Here is a 27,808-nt window from a genome sequence, read left to right as displayed (position 1 = left end):
AACCCGTTAACCGGATATGACGAAATATTTCAATGTGAATTGAAAGAATTTGAATATAAGTTGACTGCCTTATTAACTTGTTTAAAAATATCAAATAGTAATTTATTTGAAATTATAATCATTATTTCTTTTTTTCAAAAAAATAAATAGTAAGTTATTATTTCTCTGATAATACGTCTTCTGTATTATATTTACGAAAAATCATTTTGATGTAAAGTTTCATTATTACTCTATTCCTTTTAAGGAAGGGAAAATATTAGTTTAATGTTCTGTGTGAAGTGGATGTCCAAATACTTTGTCCTGTGACAGCTCATGGCAACCCTGATGGTTCATTTACTGCAAGAGATGGCTTTCAAAAATATCAAATAGTAGTTAATTCTCAAATATAACAATATAAATGCAGTAACAATATACTAAGATACCAGGATTTACAGAGGTAATGTAATAATTAGCTGTTATAATTCCGTTATAAAATAGGTTTACGGGAAAGTCTTCTCTTTTATTTAAAAATATTGCAATTTAAATTTAATTTATGTAATTATATATGCTAAAAATTTTTTAATTTATGTGATAACATAGTCCTTTTTCATTCTCAAAATGAATCAGTTTCTGATCAAATAAAAAAAAATCTATGTTATTTTTCTATTTCTCCATCTTTTTTATTTTAACTGAATTCGATTTCATGAGTAATGTAATAGTAAGAAACGATCTGAGGTATTGAAATTAAAATTTGCACTCAATCAAACATATGCAAAAGATTACCATGAACTATGAAAAAGAAAGGAATTTTGTTTCTGAAATGCAGTTCAGATATACACAATTTATCAAAAACCCAGGGTTGCTCAGGATTAAAATCCTTTCGTGTGCAATGTTTTCAATCTAGAAACTAATTTTGTATAAAATATACTGAAATGCAATCCAGATATACACAATTTATTTATGAACTAGTTGATATACTGATGTTGCTCGGGTTTAAAATCTTTTCGTGTACAATGTTTTCACTGCAGAAACTCATTTTGTATAAAATATTATAATATGCAAATCCCGTTTTAAAACTATGTAATAAAATGAAAGAGAAAAATGGTGGTAGACTAATATGAAGTATTAAAGTCGCCCAGAAAAGGAGCGGTTACCTACAAATTTCCTTATTTTAAAATCATCTGCACTAAATTTTCTAAAGAATTAATAACAATGAAAAAAAATTGCATATAAATGAAGTTGGATAATTAAAATTTTTAATTTTATGACGAATGCGATTTTTTTCGGGGTGGGGGTAATTTCCATGGACTTTTCTGTGAAAGACATGCAAAATATTGCTTAATTTTTCACAGTCTGAAATTGTGACGTAGAAATGCATGTTTCATTTTCTCGCACTGACTTTACATTTCTTGCCTTCGTTTCAACGATTGATTTATATTATTGAATTGATTTAGGCTTACTATAAGTATAATCAAACCAATACGATAAAAAAAATACCTACCGGAAGATGTGTATTAAAATGAAACAGGAATTGAAAAAAAAAAAAAAATAGTTGTAGAGTAACTCAAAATTAGCATTAATTTTAATGCTTTTAACTTTTTAAAAAGAAATTAATAACAATTGGAGAAATATTGTACAAAGATTAAATTAAAATCTCTAAAATGATGAAATTTTGACTTTTAAGTTGATATTAAAATATTACAGATTAGATTATTTGTACAAATGTTACTGCAGAAAAATGGCGAAATTTCTTGTTCATTTCTATTTAATTGAATTTTTAATTGAATTAACGTTTGCACCTTCAAAAGTTAAAAGTATTCTTTCTCTTGTTTTAACAATAAGTGTGTCAAGTTGTGTTGAAATCGGCTTTGTCGTTTAAGAAGAGATGTGTTCTTACATACAATACATACATAATGTCACAGTGACTTCTATTGATATAAACTAATTTCGAGATGTTTGAAATAAATGACTACCGACAGATATTTGAAGTATTAAATTTATTACAGATTTTCTTTTCTTTGGGAAGCCTTCCCCTTTTCAGCTTAAAAAGAGGGTACATGAACTCTGGATTCCATTCCTTGTTTACAAAGACAATACAAAGAACTAAATTCTAATGAACTTTGCAAACAGTTTTGGATTTTTGTCCATGATTATTTACACAAAACTTTTTTTAACTCTACCAGTTCTTTTCACAATCTGCTCATAATCTTCCTCCATTTATATATACATCGTTATCAATCAACGAGACTGATGCAAAAGAAACAAATGTCGACAGCAGAGGAACTGAACGTGATGTAGCTGTTCTTCAAGCAATTGCAAGCGAAAGCAACAATTCACGAACTTCTGTTTTAGATATTATTCCATGACAACAAATATCTGCTGCTTTAATTTTTGCTTACATGTTTCGAGTTCTCTTTGATTTGCGAACTGCTAGTGTAAATGTAAATCCACTTGAATATCAAGTTATAAATCGCAGCAGATAAAAGATTGATAGCAATATCTTATAAGAATAATCGTAGTGTTATTGTAAAGTTTTTCTCTCATTCTTTTTTTCAGTGAAAACTGTATAGTTTCACTAAATGGCTGACTTGAAAGTGGATGGATGGTTTCAAAAAAGTGTCTTTGAAAAACTCTTGGACAGATTGCTTGGGATTTATTAATTTTTTGGTAATAATTCAATTTTTTATTTTAAAAATGATATAAATATCATAATTTTTTTTTTACTTTCAAATAAATCGCATCTTTTTGGAGAAATGAAGCATTATAATTCGTTCATGGTTTTGAAAAAATGTCTTTGTTGAATTATTGTTTTAATAACCAAAGAGTATTACTTTATCGAAAAGACTTTGATTGATGATCTATACAATTATTATTGTTGTTAATTTACGATTCCGATCTCCAACAATACGATTTGTAATAGGAAAACTAGAAAGTTTGTTTTTCATGTTTGATTACTGAATTTGGCACATCTTATACAAATTTCAGATTTCCTCATCACTTTTTTTTTTTTTTTTAAAGTTTTGGTGCTGAGCTCCAATTCTTTCTGTCCTTACGGTCAATTTTTGGAATGTTCCTTTAATTGATTAATTTAGCTTCTAGAGTTCGCCTCTAGAGCTGCTGGAGCTCCGTTCTTGTTGTTCAGCTTCTGGATGATCGTCTTCTCTACTTTCTCCTAAAATTCCACTACCATTACGTTCTTGAAGTTTGCCGCTGAATCTCTCATTTTGAGTAATGACCATTTCATTCTCCGTGGTTGTCTGCGACTCATCTGTATTTTCTAAAGCTAATTCATTTTCACTGTTTTCTTCGTTGTTTTTTTCTTCTCTGTCTTTAACAGATCTCTCTTCTTCATCAACATTGTCTTTTTCGATCTTTGCATCGTCAGTAGACTGGACCAATAGTGGAGATAAACTATCTGGAGCATGCACTTCTGCTTGTGTCTCAATAGTTACTGATTTTTCGTCGTTAGAATCCGAGTCATTATCCATAGACTTAAGGATTACTGATCCATTTTCTTCCGTATTCTCTGTGGATTCTTGATGGGTCGTATCGTCAAGCTCTTGGGTCTCCACTTTGCCAATTGATTTATCCTTAGCAGTGCTGTTCGTTTCAGCATTCGCATCATCAGCACTAAGTACAGTAGTTTCTGCAGAAGAATTTTCTTCTTTATTCTCAGTTTCATCTTTTGTTGCATTAGTGTCATTGTCTTCTTCGCCATTTCCTTTAGTTTCGTCAGAAATTTCTGGATTACCATTTTCTGAAGTTTGTTTATCTTCAGTTTCTTCGCTTTTTTCTGACACTTGCTGGTTATCTCCATCACCACCAGCGGAAATTTCTTTTTCAGTTGTAGGAGTTTCTTCATTTCCTGTAGAATTTTCTTCGCCTTCATTGTTTGTGACTTCTGTGTCACTTGTCTCATTGTTTATAATATTTTCTTCTGAACTATCTTTACCATCTGCACCATTTTCTCCATTTTTTGTATCACAGACTTTATCTCCTGCATCTTCATCGGCTGAGTTTTCATCTCCTTTAGTTTCTGAAGGATTGTCGACTGCTTCACCTTCTGCTGAATTTTCCTCCTGTTTTACATCTGAGGCTTTTTCAGATGTATCATCTACTTTTTTTTCATCTTTTGTTTCAGAAGCTTCCTCATCTGCATTTTTATCATTGCTTTTACTATCTGATTCTTTTTCACCGAGCTCTGTATTTTCTGCATTGTCTTGAGAATTCTCTTTGCTTTCAGATTCTAATTCTTTTTCAACATTTGTTTGATCTGTTTTGTTTTCTTCTTCACCATCTGCTTGATTTGTTTTCTTTTCTTCATCATCTGTTTGGTCTGTGTTATTTTCTTTTTCACTATTCACTTGGCTTGATTTGTTTTCTCCGTCATCTGCTTGACTTATTTTGTTTTCTCCGTCATCTGCTTGACTTATTTTGTTTTCTCCGTCATCTGCTTGGCTTGATTTGTTTTCTATATCATCTACTTGGCTTGATTTGTTTTCTTCATCATCTACTTGGCTGGATTTATTTTCTTCATCATCTCCTAGGCTCGATTTGTTTTCTTCATTATCTCCTTGGCTCGATTTGTTTTCTTCATTATCTCCTTGGCTCGATTTGTCTTCTTCATCATCTGCTTGGGCTGTTTTCTTTTCATTTTCACCATCTGCATGGTCTGTTTCCTTTTCACCTTCATCATTTGTTCCAATTGATTTTTCTTCTTCATCACCTTCTTTATCCTTTTCCTTTTCATCTCCATTACCTGTTCCGTTGGTATTATTTCCTTCTTCTCCATCTGCTTTGTCTGCTTCCTGATCATCTTCATCATCTGCTCCATCAGTCTTCTTTTCTTCTTCGCTGTTTTTATTAACCTCGCTTTCTGAATTACTATTTCCCTCTCCTTCCTTATTCTCATTAGTGGAATCATTGGATTTATTAACATCTTGCTCTGTTTCGGAATTAGAATCCTTTTCGTTTTCAGCGGTATTATTTATGTCTTCTTGTTCTACGACTACTTCATTCTGTTCACTTTTATTTGTTTCCTCTGCATTTTCGCTGGATTCTTCTTTTTTATCAGTAGTGCCATTAGCCTCATCATTTTCTTCTTTTATATCTTCTATTTCTTTATCTGATGTGCTGTATTTTATGCTTGATTCTTCTACATCAGTTGCCTCTTGTTCATTTTCAGTTTCACAACTTTCTTGACCAGTTATAGATGTTTCTACTTTGAGTTCTTCTGCGTTCACTTCTACTTCTCCTTGAGATCTTTCCGGTATTGATGAGTATGTCCCTTGTCGTTGGAGAGGCGATTTAACTTCTGAGATTTCGTCAGCACCACTTTTTACCTCATTTTCACTTTCATTATTTTGATTTTTGATTAAATGAACTGAATTTTCCGAAACACTGGGTGTTTCAATATCAAGATGTTGCTGTCTAGAAAGAACTCCTTTCTCCTTTTGTATTTCAACTGGTGCTTTTTCTTCTTCATTTATTTGAGAAGATAAATCTTCTACTACTCCTTCTTTAAGACTGGTGTCTTTGCTCTCTTCAGTTTTCAGCGATTCATCTGGTTTTGTTCTTTCATTCAGTGTGTCATCGGTTATCAAATCATCTACATCTCGGCAAGTACTGTCCTCATTGTCAGCGGTGCTTGTTTTATCTTCTGAAATAGAATCTTGATTTATCACTTCCATTTCAATATTAGACGCAGGAATATCCCCATCTTCCAAGATTTCATTTTCGTTCTTTTGTGAAATTTCAGTATTATCGTGAACACCATTCGCATCTTGATCAACAGTCAGCGGAGCTTCTAATTTCTTAGATGAATCGCCTCCGTCACTGTTTTCTGTTTCTACCTTTTCTTCTTTATCGATCAGGGCACTCCCGTTTTCAAGGGCACTTTCATGACCTGCCTCGCCGTTCTTAGTGTTATTTTCTACTTCGCTCTGTTTCTCAATCGAATTTTCTGCACGAGGTTCCCTATCAACCACCACTTCCTGCAAAGTAGATTTTAATTCATTCATGACGTTGGATTCGGTCACGAAAATTATTCTCACTCGCTCACTCATTGGCGATTCGAACAAAACCTCCTCAGGTTGTTTTTTCTCATCTGCTTCTGCTTCGAAAGATTTTTCTTTTACCTTACACACGAAACTCACTTCTCCCAATTTAAGAATATTATCAAACTTGTTTTCTTTCAAGAGTTCAAATGGAAAATCAGAAATGAAAAATCCGCTGGAGTATGACACAGAATCCTGTTTAAGAACACCTTGTAATAAATTTATGGATTCTTTGGCTCCTAAGCGATCATTTTCTTCTCCATCATTTCTAACTAGTTCGTGGAAGTTAATGTAACACATGCCCATTTCTTCGACGATTAAATCTTTGAGAGCATCATAATCTGTTTTGATATTTTCGAAAGCAAATACTATAGGAATTTTCAAATGTTTGATTTCACTTGACTGTTGGGATGTAATTTCAGTTTTCGAAGAGTTTTCACTTGCTTTTAATGATTCGTGAACTGATGTTTCTTGTACAGCTACAACCTTCGTTTCAGATTTTACTTCAGATTTAAGGCTCTGGCTTGCATCGCCATTTTGTGAAACTTTATCAGACTCATCGCTATTCTTTTGGCTATTTTCAGACGCAGGCTTCTCTTTTTCATCATTTTTGGATCCACTTTCAGAGACTTTGGCTTGGTTCTGATCCTCTTCTTCCTTCATGCCATTTACAGAATCCATCTCATCTGGCTCATCATCGATCCTTTTGGAATTTCTGGATTCGGCTTCAATGGATTTGATATCCTCTTCGGTTGCATCTCTGATTTCTACTGTGGAAGGCCTATCTGCGCTGTTGGGAGCAGAAACTAAAGCCTTACAAGGGCTCTCTTTACCACAGTTATGATCCTTCGAATCTATTACAGAATCATCTTCACTGACATCCTTCCTTGTCTCAATGATCTTGTCAATGGCGATTACCATATCTTCAATCATTTCTTCAGTGTCTTGATCCCCCATGACGACCGTCAGAAGCTCTTTTTCATCGTAGTATTCAGCGACTGAAATAATGTCCTGCTTGTACCTCTCAAGTTCTGTTTCGACATCGGTCAGGCGGATAGCCCCATTTGATACTTCATTGTTCAGAAACCGACGGAGGGCCTCTTCTTCGAAGTCCACCAATACGACTCCGTCCATTCGAACTCTTCTGCTTCTGTATTCTTCGATGTCGCCTCTGTTTCGTGGAAATCCCGCAACTGAAAAGAAAGAAATTTTAATGTTAGTTAACGAAAGAGAATATATTCATGCTTCTAAATCAATATGAATCGCTTTTACTCTTCTTTCGTGCGCTCCTTCAATATGAAATGGATTTTGTGGGAGTGTTTGCCATAGTTTAATAGCTTTAACAAATTTCGATAGCTTAAAGTGTTCATATTTACTCCCCAAAAAAAAAGCAGCAAACACAAAGAAATAGATCCATTTAGTTTAGTTATGATAACGCCACTTTCTAAAGCAACACAATTATCTCGTAAGTTTCATACATGGTAGAATGATGGGGACGGCATCTGAATGGTATCCTTCTCTTTATAATTTCACAGACGAGTTGGGTCGCGGTGGCCTGGGGGTAAGATGGATGCTGGTTTTGGAACTGAAGAGTTTCAGCCTGGAGACCCGATTCCACCGAAGAACCGATATGTAACCGGGTCTGGTGCACGTTAAATTGGTTGGTCCAAATGTCATTCCGATAGTATATTGTAGAAATTTAGAGAGGAGGATCCTAATTCAGGTGTTATCTTCGTCATATGACCGTGGTTCAAAATGACGAGGTCCGTCCTAAAATAGCTCTTGTGTTACTTTAAAACGGGAAGTTAATATAACTGAACTGAATTTCACAAACGAGCTAACTTGCATATACATGGCACATAAAAGGATGAGAAATAATGTTATAAAAATATGTCAAATAATGCTATAGAAAATGCATAGAAATCTCAATGTATCTCTTTCCCTTTCGCAATTTTATTACTCTTTGCTCAGAATTTTTACAGATTTGATGTTTAATAAATTCTCTAAACATTTGGAACCCAATCTCCCATATTAATTTTAATCATACTTTTTCTAATGAATATTAGACTTTTAAATAATTATCAAAACTCCTTTTTTTTTGTATTTCCGATATTTTCTCGATATTTAGGTGGGAGAGTAATTATTTTGTATGCATCTTTACACAAAAAATGCTTGAAAATATACATTATTTTTAAAATGTATATTTATTAATTCTATTTTAGTTTTCACTCATAATTTAATGTAATCACTTCCTTAACGGTAGCCACTTTTTACAAGTAGAAAATATTGTCTCATATAATTTTTTTTTTCTTTCAGAATTATAAGCATTATGAAGGCATTTAAACTATCTTCATTTTTTAAAAAAAGCTTGGAAATGGTTTTTACTGCAATTTTCACAGAATGCTATAGTTAAGTAGAATATTTAGAACATTACACTTTATAATTATTTTAACCATAATGTCTGGAATTTTTGGCAAAGAAATTCGAAAAAATCAGGTAATCATTAGTTTTTACAGAAATGCATAGCTAAATAATCTTTGCCTCGTTATGTACGTGGTTGGTAAAAACTTAAGAATCATTAGTATCTAAAAATATGCTGGAGACACGCCTTTTTTTTCAGGTTCAAGGTAAAAGTAAGAATAATCGGTCTTTCACTGAATAACGCAGTGAACGCCCTCAGAAGAAAATAAAGAAAAAGAAAATTCGTGGAAAGAAAATAAAACCAAGGTTTCTTTTTATCTTTGTGAATAGATTTTTTTAATGTAATGGTAATATTTTTTGTTGCTCTTTATGAACAGTTTTATAGTACATTAAATGTCCTCTTTAACGACAGTCCAAAAGTCACGTGGAAATTGTCATTATAATGGACTTCTTGCTATAGGCAATTCATGATGGAGTAAAATTCAATAGAAAATGTTAAAATTAAAATAGATATGTGTGTCTATCTTTCCTTTTTATTCAGAACTAAATTTATTAAAATATCCTTTATATATATATAAAACTATATTACTAGTATAATGTTTTAAAATTTAAATAGTAATTGATGATCAATAAGTTCAATTGCATTTTATGATTAAACGAAAGGGTAAAAATAAATAACCTTGAAAATACCCCCTTCCCCAAAATTCCGAGGGCTTTGGACCCCGTAAAATCGCGGGGTATCTAGGCAACTGCATTTTTAATGATCTGGCTATGCTTTGATGATGATTGCCAAAATTCAGAAAGGTTCGGCTCTAATTCAAAGGTCATCTTTGTCATCTTCCCATGGTTCAAAATTATAAAATCTGTCTCAAAGTAACCCTTGTATAGAGTGAGACTAATGCAATTAAATAAAACGTAAGTCAATTTAATGATCAGGGATATCTATAGAATCCTATCTTAATTAGTATTTGTATACTAACGAATGAAACATTTAAGTCGAAAATTTTTTGTGCCATAAAATTATAGCCTTTAAGATCTATTTCTAATGAATGTGTAAATAAATATGTTGTAACACAAACAATAACAAAGATATGTTGAAGTACCTCTTTGAAAATCTCGTAGGCTTGATGCATCCCTAATGAATATCATGCAGTTGAAAGAGATTTCATAGCTTTAACCACATTCCACTTCAATATCTTTTCATTTGTTCTTTTATTTATTTTATGAATTAATTGGTGAAAAGGGGGCGATGTTTTTGTTTTATTAATTACTAGCCGCCTTTGGCGACCAGCCGGTTCGCCAATCCTAATGCTCGTTAAAATTTTAATAATTAACTATTTTATGTAATTCCTACTTTAATAGCTTCTTCATTAAAATATTTTAAAACTTCAAATTTCAATTCACTCAGAATATTATAAAGGCCTTCAACGTAATCTGTATCTCTCCAATTTTCTGTTAGCTCCCGTAGAATTTATGCTTTAAATTAAAGTAGAAATGATTAATCTGCAATTAATATAATAATATTTTTTACTGAAACAAACCTTTTTTTTTTTTTTTTTTTTTTTTTTTTTTTGTAATATGATTACTGAAAACAGAGTCACTGAGCATTTAAACCTTATAAGCACTAAAGAATATCTTTCTTAATTTATGTAATATCTCAAGAATTTGTCATCAAATTTTTTTTCAGATTCATCTTGAGCAAGTATATTAATTAACAATGTTTAATTTTAAATGCATCAAACACTAAGAAAATAAACAGAATCGTTTAAAATAATTGGTCGAAAACAGGTTAAAAAAATTACTTAAAAAACGATGCACTAACATAAATACAATTTAATTACAAAAGCATACAACTAACCCAAAAATAATTTAAATCGAGTCCGCTTCCGTTGAAATGTAAACAATCAGAATACAATGCGCATGCATGAATTTTCAACGCCAGTTACGGTAACGCAAATGCGTGAATTTTTCTACGCCAGTTGGGGTAACGCTATGTAGATTAGAAATTTTTAATTTCCCTTAATCTGTTTTATTTTAATTCAAAAGTACTTCAGAATGAATCTGAAAGATCGATTAATTAACAATGTTTAATTTTAAATGCATAAAACATTAAGAAAATAAACAGAATCGTTTGAAATAATCGGCTGAAAAATGTTAGCCCTAGCCTCATTGCTGTTGGGGGGGAAAAAAAACAAGCCTTACTCATTTGGCGGTGGGGAAAATGAAAGGATTTTTTGGCGGGAAAGTTAGTTTTTAATTTATAATTAAAATTTCAAAAAAGGGACCCCAGGTGCACATTCCCGACCTCCAAGGTATACACGTACCAAATTTGGTAGCTGTAGGTCAAATGGTCTTTTCTGTAGAGCGCCAACACACACACACACACATTTAGCTATATATATAAGTATAGATAAAAATAATTATGTATGTTTATATTTACTGGCTAGAAACATATATCTTTACATTTGGTCATTGATAAGGCAAGATATCAAATAGATGAAGCAGACAATTTCCTAAGGTTCTTTCGATTTTAAAGGGTCTCCAAAACATTAAGATTGATTTGATGATATATTTAGGATACTTTTTTGTGCTCTCATTTGATTTAAAAGGTCATATACTCAAAATTTGCCAAATTTGAATCATATATCGATTAAATTTTTGAACATTATTTTTAGGATTTCTTTTTCCATAATCGTGCTGAACGCTTTTTTTTTTAATTGACTGTCTGTCTTTTTAATAGACAATTTCTTTTCATCATCTGAAGTTAAATTTATATTGACATCATATTATTATAAAGTATGAAATCGAGGCATTGCTTAGAATACCTGAATGGAATAAGAAATATCTTTTAATTCTTTCTGTTACATGAACTATAACAACAAGAGAGAAGTGTTGTAATCTTTAAAAGATTCAATTACAAGTTTTTGATGTATCTTCAAGGTATCAATTACAAGATTTAGATGTATCTTTAGGCCGAATATATATATTTATATACCAAAGCAATGAAAAACAATGCTATTAAATATACTTTAAAGTATTTTAAAAACTTCGTACTTGCAGATATTTACTTTTACCATCTTTTATTGCCAAGTAAACGAGAAATATTGCCAAGATGGTTACATCATATATAATAAAGCTTGGCGAGTATAGTATTATCAGAAAATCGCCAAGTAAATCGGAGCTCGTAAATATCCATGAGTATTGAAAAATTTATTAAGACTAGCTACCTGCAATTGCTCTTTGTTTGCCAAAATTACTGACTTTTGGGTAAGTTAAATAATTTATGAAAAGGAAAAAAAATCATTTTATTATTTGATACGATTGAAAGCAAAAATTCAATTGAATAAGCTTACTATAAATTAAAAAGTATATATATTATGAAATAAAAGAAGTAAAAATCCTCTTATGGAATTAATGATTAACAAAAACTCCCGATAGAACGTTTTGATGGATGAGTCTGAATCCCATTATAGTATTTAAAAACATTGTTAAGTATAATGTACCAAACTGAATTAAAAATATTATTAAAATTCAAGTGAAAGAAATCTATGGAAATGAAATTAATATCATTAACCAGAAAGAGTGGTCACCCAAAAATTTTCTCGCCAATTTTCTAAAAAAAGGTGTTATCCCAGAGAAAGCTTTACATGGCTTTGGCATACAATGGTTAAGAAATATTAGTCTTTAACGTGAATTTAGAATTTTTACTGAGTCTGTTATGTGATCTTTGGCGAGTTATTTGGCGATTAATTCCTGGCATGCGGTATACGAAAATTAAATTCGGATACAATTAACCGCATACCACAATTTCAACCGTGTTTTAGACGTGTTTTTCCCAATGGATTAAAGAAAAATTTTGACAAATATATTTATATTTGTATTCCCAAAGTCTCATACTAAATGTAACACATTTAAGTCACTGCGCTTTTGAGTTATCGCTTTTACATATTTCCGAAAGCACAAACCCACAGACGGTCAATCCCTTGTTATATTTGGTTCAAACTTTAGCTTGTGTTTATACTATAGATGTTACATCTATGTACCCAATTTCATCGATCCAGCTCTTAATTTTGTAGCAATTTTGTTAACTTGAATTCGAACAACTGGACAGACAGGCTTCTACTGAATGAATTTTCATCAAAATTTGATAGAAATTTGATGAAAGACTGTATACCAAATTTCAACCATTTAACTCAAAGAGTTTTTGAGTTATCTTTGTCACAGACAGACAGCCATTATCCAAAAATGTGTTTTTCGAACTCAGGCTTTAGTTTGGTTTCGTTATATTAACGTCCCGTTTGAAGCAACACTAGGGCTATTTTGGGACGGACCTCGTAATTTTGAACCGCGGTCAGATGACGAGGACGACATCTGAGCTTTTCGAACTCAGGGAGATCTAAAACTCGAAAATTCGTCAAATTCTCGAGTTCGAATTTTTTGATGAATACATCAAATTAAATAATTAGGAGGAAACTTCACCCAGTGGTTTCTTCTCTGTCATTAATATAACTTTCTTCTTCATCAGTATTATTTCCGACATTGCTATAAATTTGTAGGGGTTTAAGAAGGCTGTCAATAATACAAGCATATTTTGGATGATGGTTAAGAAAATTCAGATAATTTCTTTATTGTTATAATTAAGCATTTCGACAGTTTATTCACGATAATTTCAAAAAATTTAGCAGAAAAATAGCTTTATATAAATTTAAAATTCTATAAAATATCTGTTTGAATAAAAAAAATTTAAGTATCTAATTTTCTCGAATTTTAACAAATTAAAAAAAAATATTTTTTATATAATTTATGGCAATATTTTTCGTTGTTCTAATGGAAAACAATTTCCTGATTTCATCAATCTTATTTCCTTATTTTATCATCTTTAGATCTCATATTCTTCCTACGTTAAAAATTATATTAACAAGATTTTAAAATTTGAATATAAATCGTAACATTACCTTTTTTTGTTGTAAAAAAATTGTAACTAATATTCTTTCCTTCGCCATTTATTTTAGTCAATTTATTTTATTCTATTATTTGATATCAAAATTTTTTTGATTCATTATTTTTGTAGTGAAGACAAAACAGCCGATAGATTTATTTTTTAGTTAAATCGTAAATCCATTTTAAAACCTTCCAAATCTTAGATGACTAGATGATCTTTTTTACAAATTATACAATTCATTTATGTATTATACATAATTAAAATATATATTATAATCAAATAAATGCAGTTTAATTATTAAAATTGATGTTAAAATCTTGATTTAAAAAGAAACTATTCTTCATTAAAGTCATATTTTTTAAAGAGTCATTCAGCATAATACATTTACATCAGTTGAATATACTCTATACTTCATTATATACATTTGATGCAAAGTATATTTGTATTTTTTATTTTGTTTTTGCACCAATATTTAATTTAAATGCTAATATATTTCTATTGCATCTCCCCTCTTCCCTTCTTTCTTTTTGCAGAAATTAATATTTTTATTTTATCAAAAGTTAGATAAGTTTCAAATTTTGAAGTTGGTTGGTATAGCTAAAATAACACTATTATTAATTTAACTGTTAATAATGGTTGAATCAACTACTCATCCATTGAGATTAGTAACTATTAAAGGTTGTACAATTTTGTGTTATGTACAACTTTTCTTTGGTTCAGGCCTATATATTACATTATTTTCTAAAAGCAAAATTCATTATATGTTAGAATTTATATATAAAAAGTCTGAAGATCCCTGGAAATAAATTCTATGCACTGTAATTTCGATATATGAAAATTTCAATATAATGAAAAACATAGTGTATATTTTTCATCATTTTCCGACTGAAATCAACTATACGTAATTAATTCTTTTAGAATGAAAGATCTTCAAAGTATTAAATTGTAAAAGAAGTTTATTTTTAAAAAGATACAATTTATGATCCCTGCAACCAAAATTGGTTGCATTATGGCGCTTTGAATTTCATTATTTTAAATCAATCAACGGCCGCCTTGAAGATGTTTTATACGTTTAATTGCGACCTCTCTTTTCCTCGTGGCCATCGAAATGGTTTAAAATCGATTAAAGTAGAAGTATCTAAAGCTTTATAATTCGATCGGGCTTGATCGCAGAATTACGGGATATCTTGGATTCAAAATGTGAATGTGCCAAATATATTTTGCTAAATATGACTAATAGGACTATACACAAAATTAGATTTTATAGTTTTCTTCAAACGCAAATTAACCGACTCAATAAATATAAAATACTTTTTTCAACCTTTAGAAAAGCCTTTTCAGTAGGAATTATATTCTAGTTCCTGATAGATTAGAAATTAATAATTGACTCAAGATTAGAATGGGCTTCTACAATCTATATAATTAATATGATTAAGAACTAATGACTTGGACAGTTTGCAGATAAGTGTTCTGTTATTCTTCGAACTCTCTGTAATCCAGAAAATAACAACAAAATAAAAAAGACATTCATAGTTTGTTTCCTGTAATATAATAATTTCCGCTTTTAAGATATCACATTTCAGCGAAATATTGCCTTTTCTGGGCAAAATCAGTTTCTTATTTGGCTTCCTTCAACGGAGGGAAATTATAGAATTTCATGCAATAAAAAAAATTCCAAGTGATGATTTGTTTAAAAATTTAAATTTAAAAAAAGTTTTAAAACTTCCAACCCTTTGAATTTTTTTAAATATGCTTTTCTTAAAATTAAGTTCATTACACAAATAACAGCAAAGGAGCTGAAAAAAATAATGTTTGAAAAACAACATCACCTAGATCTTTTATTCTTTTTAATTGATTTTTCTATTTGATCTTAAGGAACTACAAAATTCGTATTCTTGTGTTTGGTTGAAGAGTTTTCTTCTTGGCCCCAAATACATGCAAAGTACACGTCTAAGAACACGCAAATAAAGCATCAACCAGTCTACATATCCGAAATTATTTAACGGTTGAATGATTAAATTTAATGAATGCAAAAGACCTTCCTTAATTTCTTTTTGATTACTGATATAATAGAATAATAATAAACAACAATCGAAAAAGATGAAATCAATATTCTCGCAATTCTTTTCTTCTCTAAGAAGCTTTTCATTTTACTTTCAAGAATTCGTTCTTTAAAAAGCTCTGTTCTTATTATAAAAACTAAATTGCAGATTTTTGTTGTCTTATTGTAAGTATTAATTCAAAATACAAATAGATAACAAAAATGATTCGACAAATCCTCGTTTGTAGTAACATATGGCTAAGGTTGAATTGAATTTTCAACCTGTTCATCACTCCGTCACCCATATCTGGATGTCTGGGATATGCTTTCGTGGGGACTCTGTCGCTCACATATGTGTGGTGCTCTTCTTATCAGAGTTAAATAGGATTGAATTTTTAAAAGGAATTTAATGGAATAAGCGCTAAAATATAAATGAAGGATATACGATAAAAGATATTAAAAACATTATAATGTACTTTTTATTAATTCAACTTTTATTTATTATACATTTTGTTAATTATTTAGGATAAAATGCAAATTAATAATAATATAGTATTATATTATACTATGTTGCATGGTTCATTAAAACATTGTAAACACACTTGAGGTGATTTTGGAAATTGGCACAATAGATCGTAGTTTTTTTACTAATTTCCTCGCTTCTTGGCTTTCAACAGTTTGCTTTTTCTGATAACATTAGGCGCATGTTCTGCTGATTTTTCTATGCTTAGTTTATATCTATTTGCACATTGTGTAAATCGCCTGGGGTTCGCAATTACTAACTAAATAAACATTGTTCTTCTTTTTCTTTTGTCCTGTGACTATTTTAAGACAAGTTTTTCCACAGTAGCTTCTGAGGGTAAAGACACCTGAACACCCTAGGGCAGAAGTCTGATTTCTAGCTCATGAAGAAGGAACACGCACACACTCGCTTGCACAACCCCTTTTCACAAGGGGGCTCATTCACGCACCTCATAGATAGAACACATGGTAGAGAACAACCATGCCCGAACCAGGATTCGAACCCGGGACGCACAGATCACGGAGAAGACGCGCTGCCCCTAGGCCAGGACACCAGCATAAATATTTTCTGCTACAATTAAGAGATAGCAAAGAAATAAGTTTATTTTTTTTCTTTTCCTTTTTTAGATAGTGGTCCAAATCACAAGCATAATTCATGGTAGTGAACGTGTTATAATGGATCGGATGCTCTATGACCTGACAACGCACGGGTCTACTTGAGTTGCATTTTTGCTATTCGCACTTATCGCCCTGCTTATCTGACACTCTGATAATCGAATTTGGGCCCCTCGAGAAATTCTCCGAATCGCGACGGGTGATGAACGTGTTAATAAATCCAAAAATTAAATAATCACTCAATTTCTGATGTTGCAATTGGAATAACTATGTTTTATTTTTATGAAAGAAGGCCCGCTGCCCTAAATTATTTTCTTTTATTCTAAACAATGAATAAGAACTCTGTTTCTTGAACAAATAAGATACATGTATAATAAAGCAGATGCATATCCGGCATAGCCTATTGATTCCACTGGATGCGATTTGTTTCAAATTCACATTCAAGATATGACGAATTTATTTAAGCAGTCTAGTTAGAAAAATGTTCTCTATAGATCTTGCAATGAGAGCTATTTTAGGATTAATTTTGAATCTCGGTTAGAGGATGAGGAGGAAAGCATCCCTAAATTTTAATGTCTTAAAAGTGGCGATAGTTTGTCATCGGAAAAATTTACAGGCATCAATCCAATGCATGGCGGATCTAATGGAATCGAGTAAAAAAATCGGGACTTCACCACCAAAGTGGATCTTTGAAATTGAAAGAATTGCATAACTTTATATTTTCCCGTCTACTAACATTATGTTTAAGGCTGGTTGGTTTCGAAATTAAGCTTTGCTCCATGTAAATCAGCCGTCGAGCTGTTTTCTTAGAATAATAAAAATTTTCTTAAAATAAAAAATAATTTTTTTATGCATTTGCTAAATAGGATTCAATCAAAAAACGAGTTTCGAAACCTCATTTTTATCATTGAAAATTCAAGAACATATTTTTTTAAAAAAATTTGAATGCTGTATCGTCTAAAAATAGAAAAAGATATTTCAAAGTATTTAGGCTTCAAATTATGGGAATCCTCTTCCATATATTAATCCCGCATTGAAATAAGAAACATTATATCTGTCAGAATGGTTCGACAGCGGTGTTTCGACGAATTCCAGAAAATGAAGAAATATGTCAGAGAAAATCATTTTGCAATTATGTCTGTCGATCTGTTCGCCCGTGAACACTATACTCAAAAACGGAACAAACTAGATGAATCAAATTTTGCATTGCACAAAAATTGTACGTTTGAATAAATTTTGGACACAATTTGTCAAAGAAAAATCAGCCTGGCCTTATAAATGTTTATGAGTATGATAAATCAAATATTTAATAAATATGACAAAAGAAATGCGGCATGTGTTTTTATCATCAGAATTGTAGATGTTGTATCAAATGTTAAATTAGCTCCATAAATTTAATTTCGTCTCTCTCTCAGTGTGTATGGATCCTCTAACTCAATTACGTTGTAATAAACCATAAAAATGAAATTTGAAATATGTTTTTAAAACCAAAATTCTAGATCTATAACAAATTTTTTTACGTCTATAGAGTTTTGTAAATAATTTTATTCAAAGACCGTACGTCAAAGGGAAGATATCCAAAATATATATTTAATATTCTTTGCGAATTGCATTGCGAAGTTAAATTCAGAACATTTTATACAGTGCATGCATACACAAAAATTCGAGGGAAAATTGCTTCCAGTGGCCATCGTTATACCTTGCTTTTATCATGTTAATAATAAACATTTTAATGCGTAAAAACATCAGTGCATTATTTTTAAACTCTCCAAATCATTGTAAAAATTCCAAGCACATAGAATATTTCCCCCAAAAAAACTCATTCCCAAGTTTTCCAAGTTCATACTGGAATAAGCAATAAACAAACTGTAAATGCTTTTATAATATGAATTTCTATTGAATTAAACTTTATTAATTCGAAACTGAAGAATGTTTCTCAGAAATGGTTCCGAATTATGAAAATTAAGGTTTAGATCTGGCGATAAACATTTCGTCGCAAGGCATTTCCTTTGAAAAAATATCGAGAAAAAATCTTCTCTGAGATGAATTTGTTCACTCGGAATATTGGCTTAACTGCTTTTAAACTATTAGTAAAGAATGCATTTATTTAACATTTCACCCACAAGACTGCTGCCATAAACATTAATTCAAGTAAAACAAAAAGGATGCAAAATTTGTTGCCAGGTTAAAAACAGCATATTAAAAATAAACTAAAATAAGAAATAAAAAATAAAAGCAATACAAATAATTAAGAATAAAAACAAGTATATTAAAAAAATAAGAAATGAAAGTAATTAACATCAAGAAACGTAAGCACACAAAACAAATCCAAACAAATATTAACATTTAGACAACGCAAAATAATAAATTTTGTTATCATTTCCAACTTCTGAAATTAAATCATAATGCTAGTTGATTCGTAGTTAAAAATACGCAAACCCTAGCTTTTAAAATCTTAGAAATGTGATTAAATACTTAAAAAAAATTTTTTTAATGAGATCTGAATACAGTACACTCCCGAGTATCCGGCCTAATGTGGCGGAAGGGCAAGCCGGATGACAAAAAAGCCTGATAGACCGAAGTTCTATGAACTCATTTCTTTGCCCACCGATACCAGAAGACAAAGTTTTTATACCAAAATTCACTGTTACAATACATATTTTCTCACTTCTTATTGAGTACTAAGCCTTAAATCTTAAGCCACATAGAATGTGAACACGGCAGCGGCCCGGTGAATCATACAAACAATTGCCGGTAACGTGTCGAGTCAAAATAGAAGGATCTCTACTGGTAGTTTATATATATTTATATACTGCACTGCGCATTTCAGGAATTTATTAGAGAAAAAGTAAGTTAAAGGATATAAACTGTTCGCATTTTAACATAAATTCTGCAATGCCCAACTTAAGTGCACGAAACATAAACAAAACGTTAACGTAAATCGTAGGCCTAGTTCGTTAAGAAAATGGACTCAAACTGATTTTATTTTTCACTGATAAATGATTACACAGATATGAAAAAATAACCCAAACACTGCTCTTTTCCTGTCACAACTTGTATTTTGCACGCGACACGCAGGAGAATAATAGCAAACGCCCGCTTCCAATGCCTTGGCAGTGTTGCCAATGCAATGCCTTGACTTCCTCATTTAATTACAATAAACGAAAACTAGGCCGGATAATCACGAACCGGATACTCGGGAGTGTACTGTATGTCGTTGTAATTTTTAATAGGAAAAAAATGTCTAAATTATTGATGCAAATAAGTAAAAAGAAGCCCAAATTCTGTTGTTTGCGTGCAAAGTGCAAATAAATGTCCATTTATAAAAATATGAATTGAAAGGTGGTTGAAAAAAATAAAGCGCAATGCAATAAAAATTGAAAAAAAATAATCAATTGAAATAAAATTTTATTCAATGAATTCGAGTTAGAAAACAATCATAAAAAGATTCATGACATACTAATTGGGTTCATCCACAATAAATACATATATATATATATATATATATATATCTATGTAGGCCAAAATTAAACAATCTACAACAAAGAACAAAATTCAAACAGTTTTAAAAAAGAAGAGAAGAAATGAATTATTTCGTCTGTGTACTGAAAAGCTTGCACATCACGCAATAAAAGCGGAAGTGAAAATCCTACTTCGGAATGAATACCCTATGATAGAAATCGTCTTTTTATAATTTTATAGCAATTCGATGACAAAAAGAAAAAATTTCAAATTTATCACAGACATAAGTGTTACAAATTATATAAAGAATTTATTAAAATTAGGGGAAAAAAATGTACTAAAATAATATTGTGTGGCTTAAAAGATTTTTTTTTTCAGATGGTGCAAAAATGTTTTTTGTGATATAATATTTTTAGGAGACACAATGTGAAAAAATGAAAAACTCACTCTTGCATAGTTTTAAAGGAAATCAAATTTTAATTAACTTTTTGTTTTCAAAATAATTATATTGATCTATTATTTTTCGTTTTGAATAGTGCACGAGTCAGGTTTCACCAAGATGGTCAAAACGGTAGAGTTGTATAATAAAATATACACATCCGAGTACCAAATTTTTTTGAGATTTGACGGAAACTGTGAATTTGTATAAAAACACAGACAAACTGCTTTTTTATGTATGGCTGTTGCCAATTACAGTTTTAAAAAATGTGAATGTACTTGTACTTTATAGATTTTAGAAGAAAAAAGGGATCATTTATTCAAATGAATTTAATAACGTCCGGAACAAATTTTATTTGCAGAGAATATCGTAATATAGAACTAAATATTAATTCTCTAAATCTGTTATAATGACGCAATTTTACGCCATAATAATAAGCAGCTCTGCTCTCGTCTTTCCGCAGTAATATGTTTACTGTAAATTTTATGTTTATCCTCATAGAAAACTTACTGTAAATTTTGTATTTATCCTCATAAGTATGTAAATCCTCATATACATACTTATGAGGTTCATAAGTATGTTATGTTTATCCTCATAAGTACTGTAAATTTTGTATTTATCCTCATTTTGAACCCAGTAATCAACTGGGTTCAAAATTGGATATGCTAAAAATTTGATGTCAAGACGGCATCTCAAATTTATATACCTTATTTATTACTTTCAAGTACACAAAATATAAGAAAAGTATTGTAATCGTAAAAAAAAACTCAAACTCAACATTTAGACGAATCTCCACGTTTCAGATCTCTTTGTGTTCAAAAAACACATTTATATCATTATATCTATCTGCCTGCTAACCACCTGTTTGTAAACACAATAACTCACAAACGGTTTGAGCTGGACTTTGCTTTCATATCGAATTTGTAGATTTCTATCAAATTATGAGTGAAATCTACACAGAGGAAATTTGTCTCTGACTTCCTCTGTGACCTAAGGACCACAATTTTATGCGGATAGAGGAGGATAACATCCTTATTTGAAAGTATGCGAGGAAGTTTGGAGGTGACCACTGCCACAGGCTTTTGAATTATTACGTTCACATTCACGTATACTTATAAATAACCAGACAGCTACTTTTTGAACTGTTGGCGGATTTGATTTGAAATTTGGCACAGATTATTTTTGTTTAAAGATTATACACTAAAAGCAATGAATCTGACTGTTTAATTTTTTTTTTATGTATCTTGTTCACATAAGCAAGAACAGACAAATCGTCAGACTATCAATTCGTTAGATATAGATCTATAATTCTGGTAACAAAGTCATATACAAAAATTCATTAATCTAGTTCGTTGTGTTTTTGAGTTATCCAATTCACATATACACAGGTGAGCAGAAAAACAAGATTCCAATGAATGGATTCCAGTCAAAAGGGATAGAAATCTACATTATATACCTTGAAATGTAATTTTACATGGCATGTTTTTTTTTCATTAATACAACTAAATAATGTATTCTTTTTTTTATTGTATAAAAGTGATAAGTAGCACTATATTTTTATTTAGTATTTAAGTGTGTAAATGCATCTAACTTCATATATACGGTTTTGAGAAAATATTCTAAGAAAAATTACATTGATTTGAAAACTCATTATACTTAAATAGTTTAATCTCATCGGATAAGTGTCACCTTTAAGGACTATTTTGAAATGAAAATCGTTATTTTGAATCGATATATTGCATAACGAAAACAATATTTGAAAACCAGTTAAGTCCAAACTTTTACATCAGGCCAATGAAAGATCATTTGACTCCGAAGAATTTAAAATGCACATGCCATGTAAGTAGTGTACATTCAGTAAAATCGAGTTTTGAAACTGTGACTATCTTCAATCTATACTGCCTGTAAGCAGTGACTGTAAAAGGGATATTTCACTGGTGCATGGCCTAAATGACAGCTTTTATGTCCTTGGAAGCATTTGTTTATTTAAATGATGCATGAAATTTAGACATTATAATTTTTTCTGATATATATTTATTGACTAAAACAAAATAAAATATTATTATTTATGCTATTTAATTCTTTTGAGATTAAAGCTATAAAACTGAATTTTATGATTAATCAAGGAAATGTGCATCGAATAATCTTTCGGAATATTTTATAAACTATAAAAAATATTCAATAATGCACTTACGATTTCAATGCTGATTCTCTTTTCTATATTCATATGTTTTTTAAAATATAAGTTTATCTTCAACAACAAAACGTTTTTGTATTAAATGAAATTTAGTGACTTCCATTTCGAATTAAAGTTAAATTTTCAAAAAGATGACATTAAATTAGAGGACTGCATAATACAATGAACAGAAAGTGTAATACAATTTTATGAGTTGTATGACTATCAACATTTGAAGCTTTAAAATATTTTGCTGAGTAAACAATTACGGCTAAATTAAATAAAATATTTAATTGAAAATTTTAGTGACCATTGATTCTAGTGCATTGGGTGGTATCAGAGATTGCTAGCATAAAATAAAAATTGATAAAATAGGCCCAATGGCAGCGGATAGAGGACTGCTTCGTTGGTTTTAGTCAATTATTCAAAATATGCATATGTCGTTCTAGTCAATATCATGCTGGCTTCTTAAAAAATGTATCTGCCTGGAAGAGTATATAAATACTTGTTTATTACTGAGAAGTAAGGCTTTATTTTCACTTGCTGATTTTTAAATTTTATTTTGTCCCAAATATTTCCCACCATAGTTACAAATGTCTACCATAATAGGTTATAATTTGGATTATTCAATTAACATATGTGTGAATAGCGATTAGCTTTTAGGTTTTCAGAACTCTGAGCTATGATTATCTTATGAAAGCTTTAACTTTATTAATATTTTAATATGAATATAATAACTAAATGTGTTATTCGTTGGAGTTCAATTTTTTTTCATATTAATTGCAATAAAAAGAGAAAAAAAAGTGATATGGAACTAATTCATCACACAGTTTGTTGAAATGTTGAACAGACAGCTGGAATGTACAACAGAACGGAATAATGGGTAAGGCCAAAGTGTTTTTTGTATTTGACTAATGGACTGGAGACGCTGACCACAGTTAGTTCTGAGTAAGAATATGCTTCTCCGAAGATTATAAACACAAATATAGTCATTCCAATTTTTTCCACGATTTTTTAAAAATATAAATGGTGTTGGAAACACTTCATTCCCGACAGTGACATTAACAATTCCATTCCAAGAACGAAATATCTTTCTCACGGATGGTAACGTCAATCCTAAATCTTAAATCACAGGTGTGATAAACAACAAATGAAATCTTATACAAATATGTATAAATTTTCATTTATTGGCGATATGTGTATAAATTTTCATTGGTTGGCGATAAAATAAGTTACTCTGTTTAAAGGCATCTGGCTGCTAAATTTAATGTACGGAATGAAATTTAATTTTAAATATAGAATGAGCGAGACGTGAATGATGAATTCCAGAAAAGTAAATAAATAAATTTTAACGAAGTTCATTGATGCAATAATTTGAACACGGAGAAGGCCAATACATTGTGGATTCTAAAACTGATTAATACAAAATGTATTTTTATAAGTTCCATATTATGTATCAGTCATTTCTGCACGTACACTTTTTATCTTTCAAACACTAAAGAACACTTTGTGTGATTCACTTTCGGTGTATTCATCAAAACTATTGACCTGTTTTCATTCCGACGGCGCCAAAATATCTTATATCAGTAACATTTGCTACTTTTTTGGCGGAATTTACTTTTTTATGCCTTTTACAGCTTGAATAAGAAATTTGAATCCATTCCATTCATTAGTTTTAGTTGCAGATCCCCCAATCAGGAATGGTATTTTATTGTTATCCTATATATTTTTGGTGACGTCCAAAATTTTGTTGTCCAAATTTGTTATTGAATAAGTAATTGATGATTAAAAATAAATGCAGTTAATTTACCAAATTTTCTGCATTTACTGAAAATTGCTCTGTTATTATTTTATTTATTTAAATGATTCTATTTTAAAGTTTGATCGCCATCAATTTTTCAATTTAAAAAATAAACAAATTTTTCATAACTTTAGTATACATTAAGTAACGTTGTCAAAATCATATATGTTCTGCTTTCTGAAAAGAAAATCGCTTCCTTCTTCCAGCAGCTTATTGAATGAAATGGAAAAAAATATATTTTAGAAGAGGGGAGGGAAGGGGGACTGTTCTTTTTTACATCATTTCCAATTTTAGCGCAGTTCTCGTGAGGAACGACAGGTGAGTAATATCGATTTCAATTACATTAAGAATTTAAACAAAAAACGGAAATCGTGACATCCTTTTTACTGCCGAATTAATCGTCTGCTATATTTGGAGTATGAAAAACAATCTTGGAGTACTACCATGTGAACGAGAAAGTGGGGAATCCTTGAAACAACCCATCATTTGTCAATTGAACTCTGAACAAACTGACAATCCGTATTGGCAATTGACTGATATCGAGTGTTTACAAATGAAACTTCATTGTTGAAAAAACAGAATGCAATTGAAAAATTAGAGTAACATCTTAAATTGTGGCCCCAACCGATGTCACGCAGAAAAATACAAGGCAATAGGGTATTGTTCCAGTGATTTTTTGTTCTAACTTTTGAACTTTTATAAGTGAAGATGACTATAGAAATATTATGACTAGAAATTATTGAAATTTCCTAAATAATAATTTTTATTGAGCCTTTTTAATTATAATTAGTCGATGTTTCATTCGATCTTTAAAATCGCAACAAAACTATTAAAAAAAAACTAAAAAAAAATGGGCAGTTTTCTTTTGCTCCAGAAAAAAAAAAGAGTCAAGAATAAATAATAGATATCAAAAACTTCGTTTCAAAAATACTTTATAAATATATTAAAAAGAAAAAAATAATTATTTCTTGGAAAAATTTAGAAAAATCACACACTTAGAAAAAAAGAACAGTTAAGAGTAAGAAGAGCAAATAAGACTGCCATAAATGTATTGAAATTTTAATACTATTTATAAAATATTTTATTTTTTTATATAGTAAAAATTTAGGAGCCATTTTTTTTCTTCTTATGATATTTATTTCAACTTTAAATACTTCATCTATTTTGACGAATTTTGTTTTAATTTCTGGATTTTTGATGAAAAAAATATCTTTTTTTTTTTTTCTTTTTAAATCTTAATACACAGACGAAAGTTCTTTTTTATATTCTTACAGTAATTCCCTCAAGAAAAAAAAATGAAAAAGAAAAAAAAATGCATTAAGACAAAACTGTAAAAATCTGAGCCCCTGATCGAAATATTCTAATTTGTGATTTTTTATCATATTTATAATATATTTTAACTTCTAATGAGAGTCTAAAAACTTTTTGCTTACGATTTTCATGCTGTTTTAATTTCTTTATAACATTGCATGTTTTCGGTTGAAAAAAGAAATTGTTAACTTTTATTATATTAAAAACTTTTTTTTGTTTAATTTTTCGTCTTTTAGTTTCTAATTAATTTTGCAATTCATGATTATAAACATTATGAAATTTAAAAATCAATACTTCTAATAGATGGCGCCATGAATTCGATTTAAAAAAAATCCCATCTTTCAAATATAAAATGTTTGAAGTTAAGCAAAAATCTTGTAAATAATTTCTATTTACAAATGGTGTATTTATGCCTGCTAAATGATTTGTAAGTAATAAAAGTTAAAGAATATGAATGAAATAATTATTAGCTTATAATAAACAACGAATAAAAAAAAAGTTATAACAAGTAAAAGCATTTTTATCAAACAATTTTACTACTCAGCAGGAAAATAGAAAACATTTCCTTCCTCGCCCCCCCTTAAATGTTAAGAATGAAGCAAATATCATAACAGCAAATATGCGTATAGAAATATTCTAATAAAATTAGAACTTTAATCTTATTCATAATAATTTTTAATGAATGGTTCACTCACTTCATGTGAAAATATGAAATCTATGTTCAATTAAAACACAGTAGCCTGTTAATAAATATGCGACTTCAAAGTTGAGGCATATCTGTTTCAAAACCATGGATACATGCCAAACGCATATTACAAGTATGCATCAAATGATCTAATATTAGCCGGCATGGAAGTTTGAAGATTGGGATGCCGGCGATATCTTCCTGTTACTAAACACAACAAATGACCCCCCTCCTCTAAAGTATGGCTTCAATGCGTCAATCAGTCTATGTCTCTTGCATGTAAATAAACGTGATAACTCAAATAAGCAGCGGCTTTAACAATGAAATATGTGAAGAATAATGAAGAATAATGTAATAATAACTTGTAGATCTGAAACAAACTTCAGACCCACAAAAACCAAAGGAAAGATGTCAAAATGCACTTGTTTGTTTTTACAGCCCCATAATAAAAAGCTAAAAAAAAAAAAAAAAAAAAAAATGCCAACTCCCGCCAACTTGGAGAATTGGCAACTCGGTGTTGGCGATCTTGGTATAAACTGAAAATCGCCAAGTAAATCTAAAGACTATAAAAGTAAACAAGTTCCCTAAGAATTCAACCTTTATTCATCATACTACTATTACATTATTCATTATACTACAAAGCACAAAATACGCCAAATTGCATAAAAGTGCGAGGAAGTCGAGGGAAAAGCACTTCCGCTCACACTTTATATCTCAGAGAACCTTGGATAGACTGTATTTTCAATATTACTATTTTTTGAATAAATCATTTGTGAACATATACTGTAAATGATATCCTTATATGCAAATATTTCAGAAAATCAAAAATATAATAATAATTTTAGGAATATTCTTTATAAGAAGATTGTTTATTGTAAGATTTTCCCGACGGACTCCTGATAAATTTCTAGAATTTTAGTATAACTACATTTCCGAAACACCATTCGATATATCGTCCCCTAGACTGGAAACTCAATAATATATTGATATCAATTACGATTACATGTTAGCTCTCTTTTGAATTGTACGCAACTCACTTTTTCTTACAAGCAATAGAGCTTTATGAAGCACATACAATTCACATGTAGCTTGACTTTCTTTAAAACAAATTATTAATGCCTTACAGTAAATTTATAGTCTGGCAGTTAATGTATTAAAATGTTCATTCATTTATTTAAGAACCGTCTTAGACGACCTACTTGTTGGCATGGAATATTACCAGTCCTGGATATTAAATAATTAACATGAAAAGTATTTATTTGAAATTTCACTGTGTTATTTAATACGCTTGTAACATCTGAATTTAATGGAACCTGTCTAAAACAAATTGCAAATTGTGTACAAAATTGAATTTTTTA

At 30.1% G+C, this 27,808-nt stretch overlaps 1 protein-coding gene across 1 annotated transcript in view; it reads right to left on the bottom strand.

The window, feature by feature from the left end:
- Window positions 1-1,957: 1,957 nt before the first annotated feature.
- LOC129972893 (uncharacterized protein DDB_G0290685-like) overlaps window positions 1,958-27,808 on the bottom strand; it is a 42,383-nt gene continuing 16,532 nt past the window's right edge. The window contains exon 2 of the mRNA XM_056087200.1: window positions 1,958-7,228. Coding sequence (XP_055943175.1) covers window positions 3,075-7,228 — 4,154 coding nt within the window. The 3' untranslated portion in view covers window positions 1,958-3,074. The remainder of the gene's footprint in view (window positions 7,229-27,808) is intronic.

This window comes from Argiope bruennichi, chromosome 6 (assembly GCF_947563725.1).
Source record: "Argiope bruennichi chromosome 6, qqArgBrue1.1, whole genome shotgun sequence".
Classification (NCBI taxonomy): Eukaryota; Metazoa; Arthropoda; class Arachnida; order Araneae; family Araneidae; genus Argiope; species Argiope bruennichi.
The sequence above is the reverse complement of the archived record's forward strand: the minus strand, read 5'-3'. Positions and strand labels throughout refer to the sequence as shown.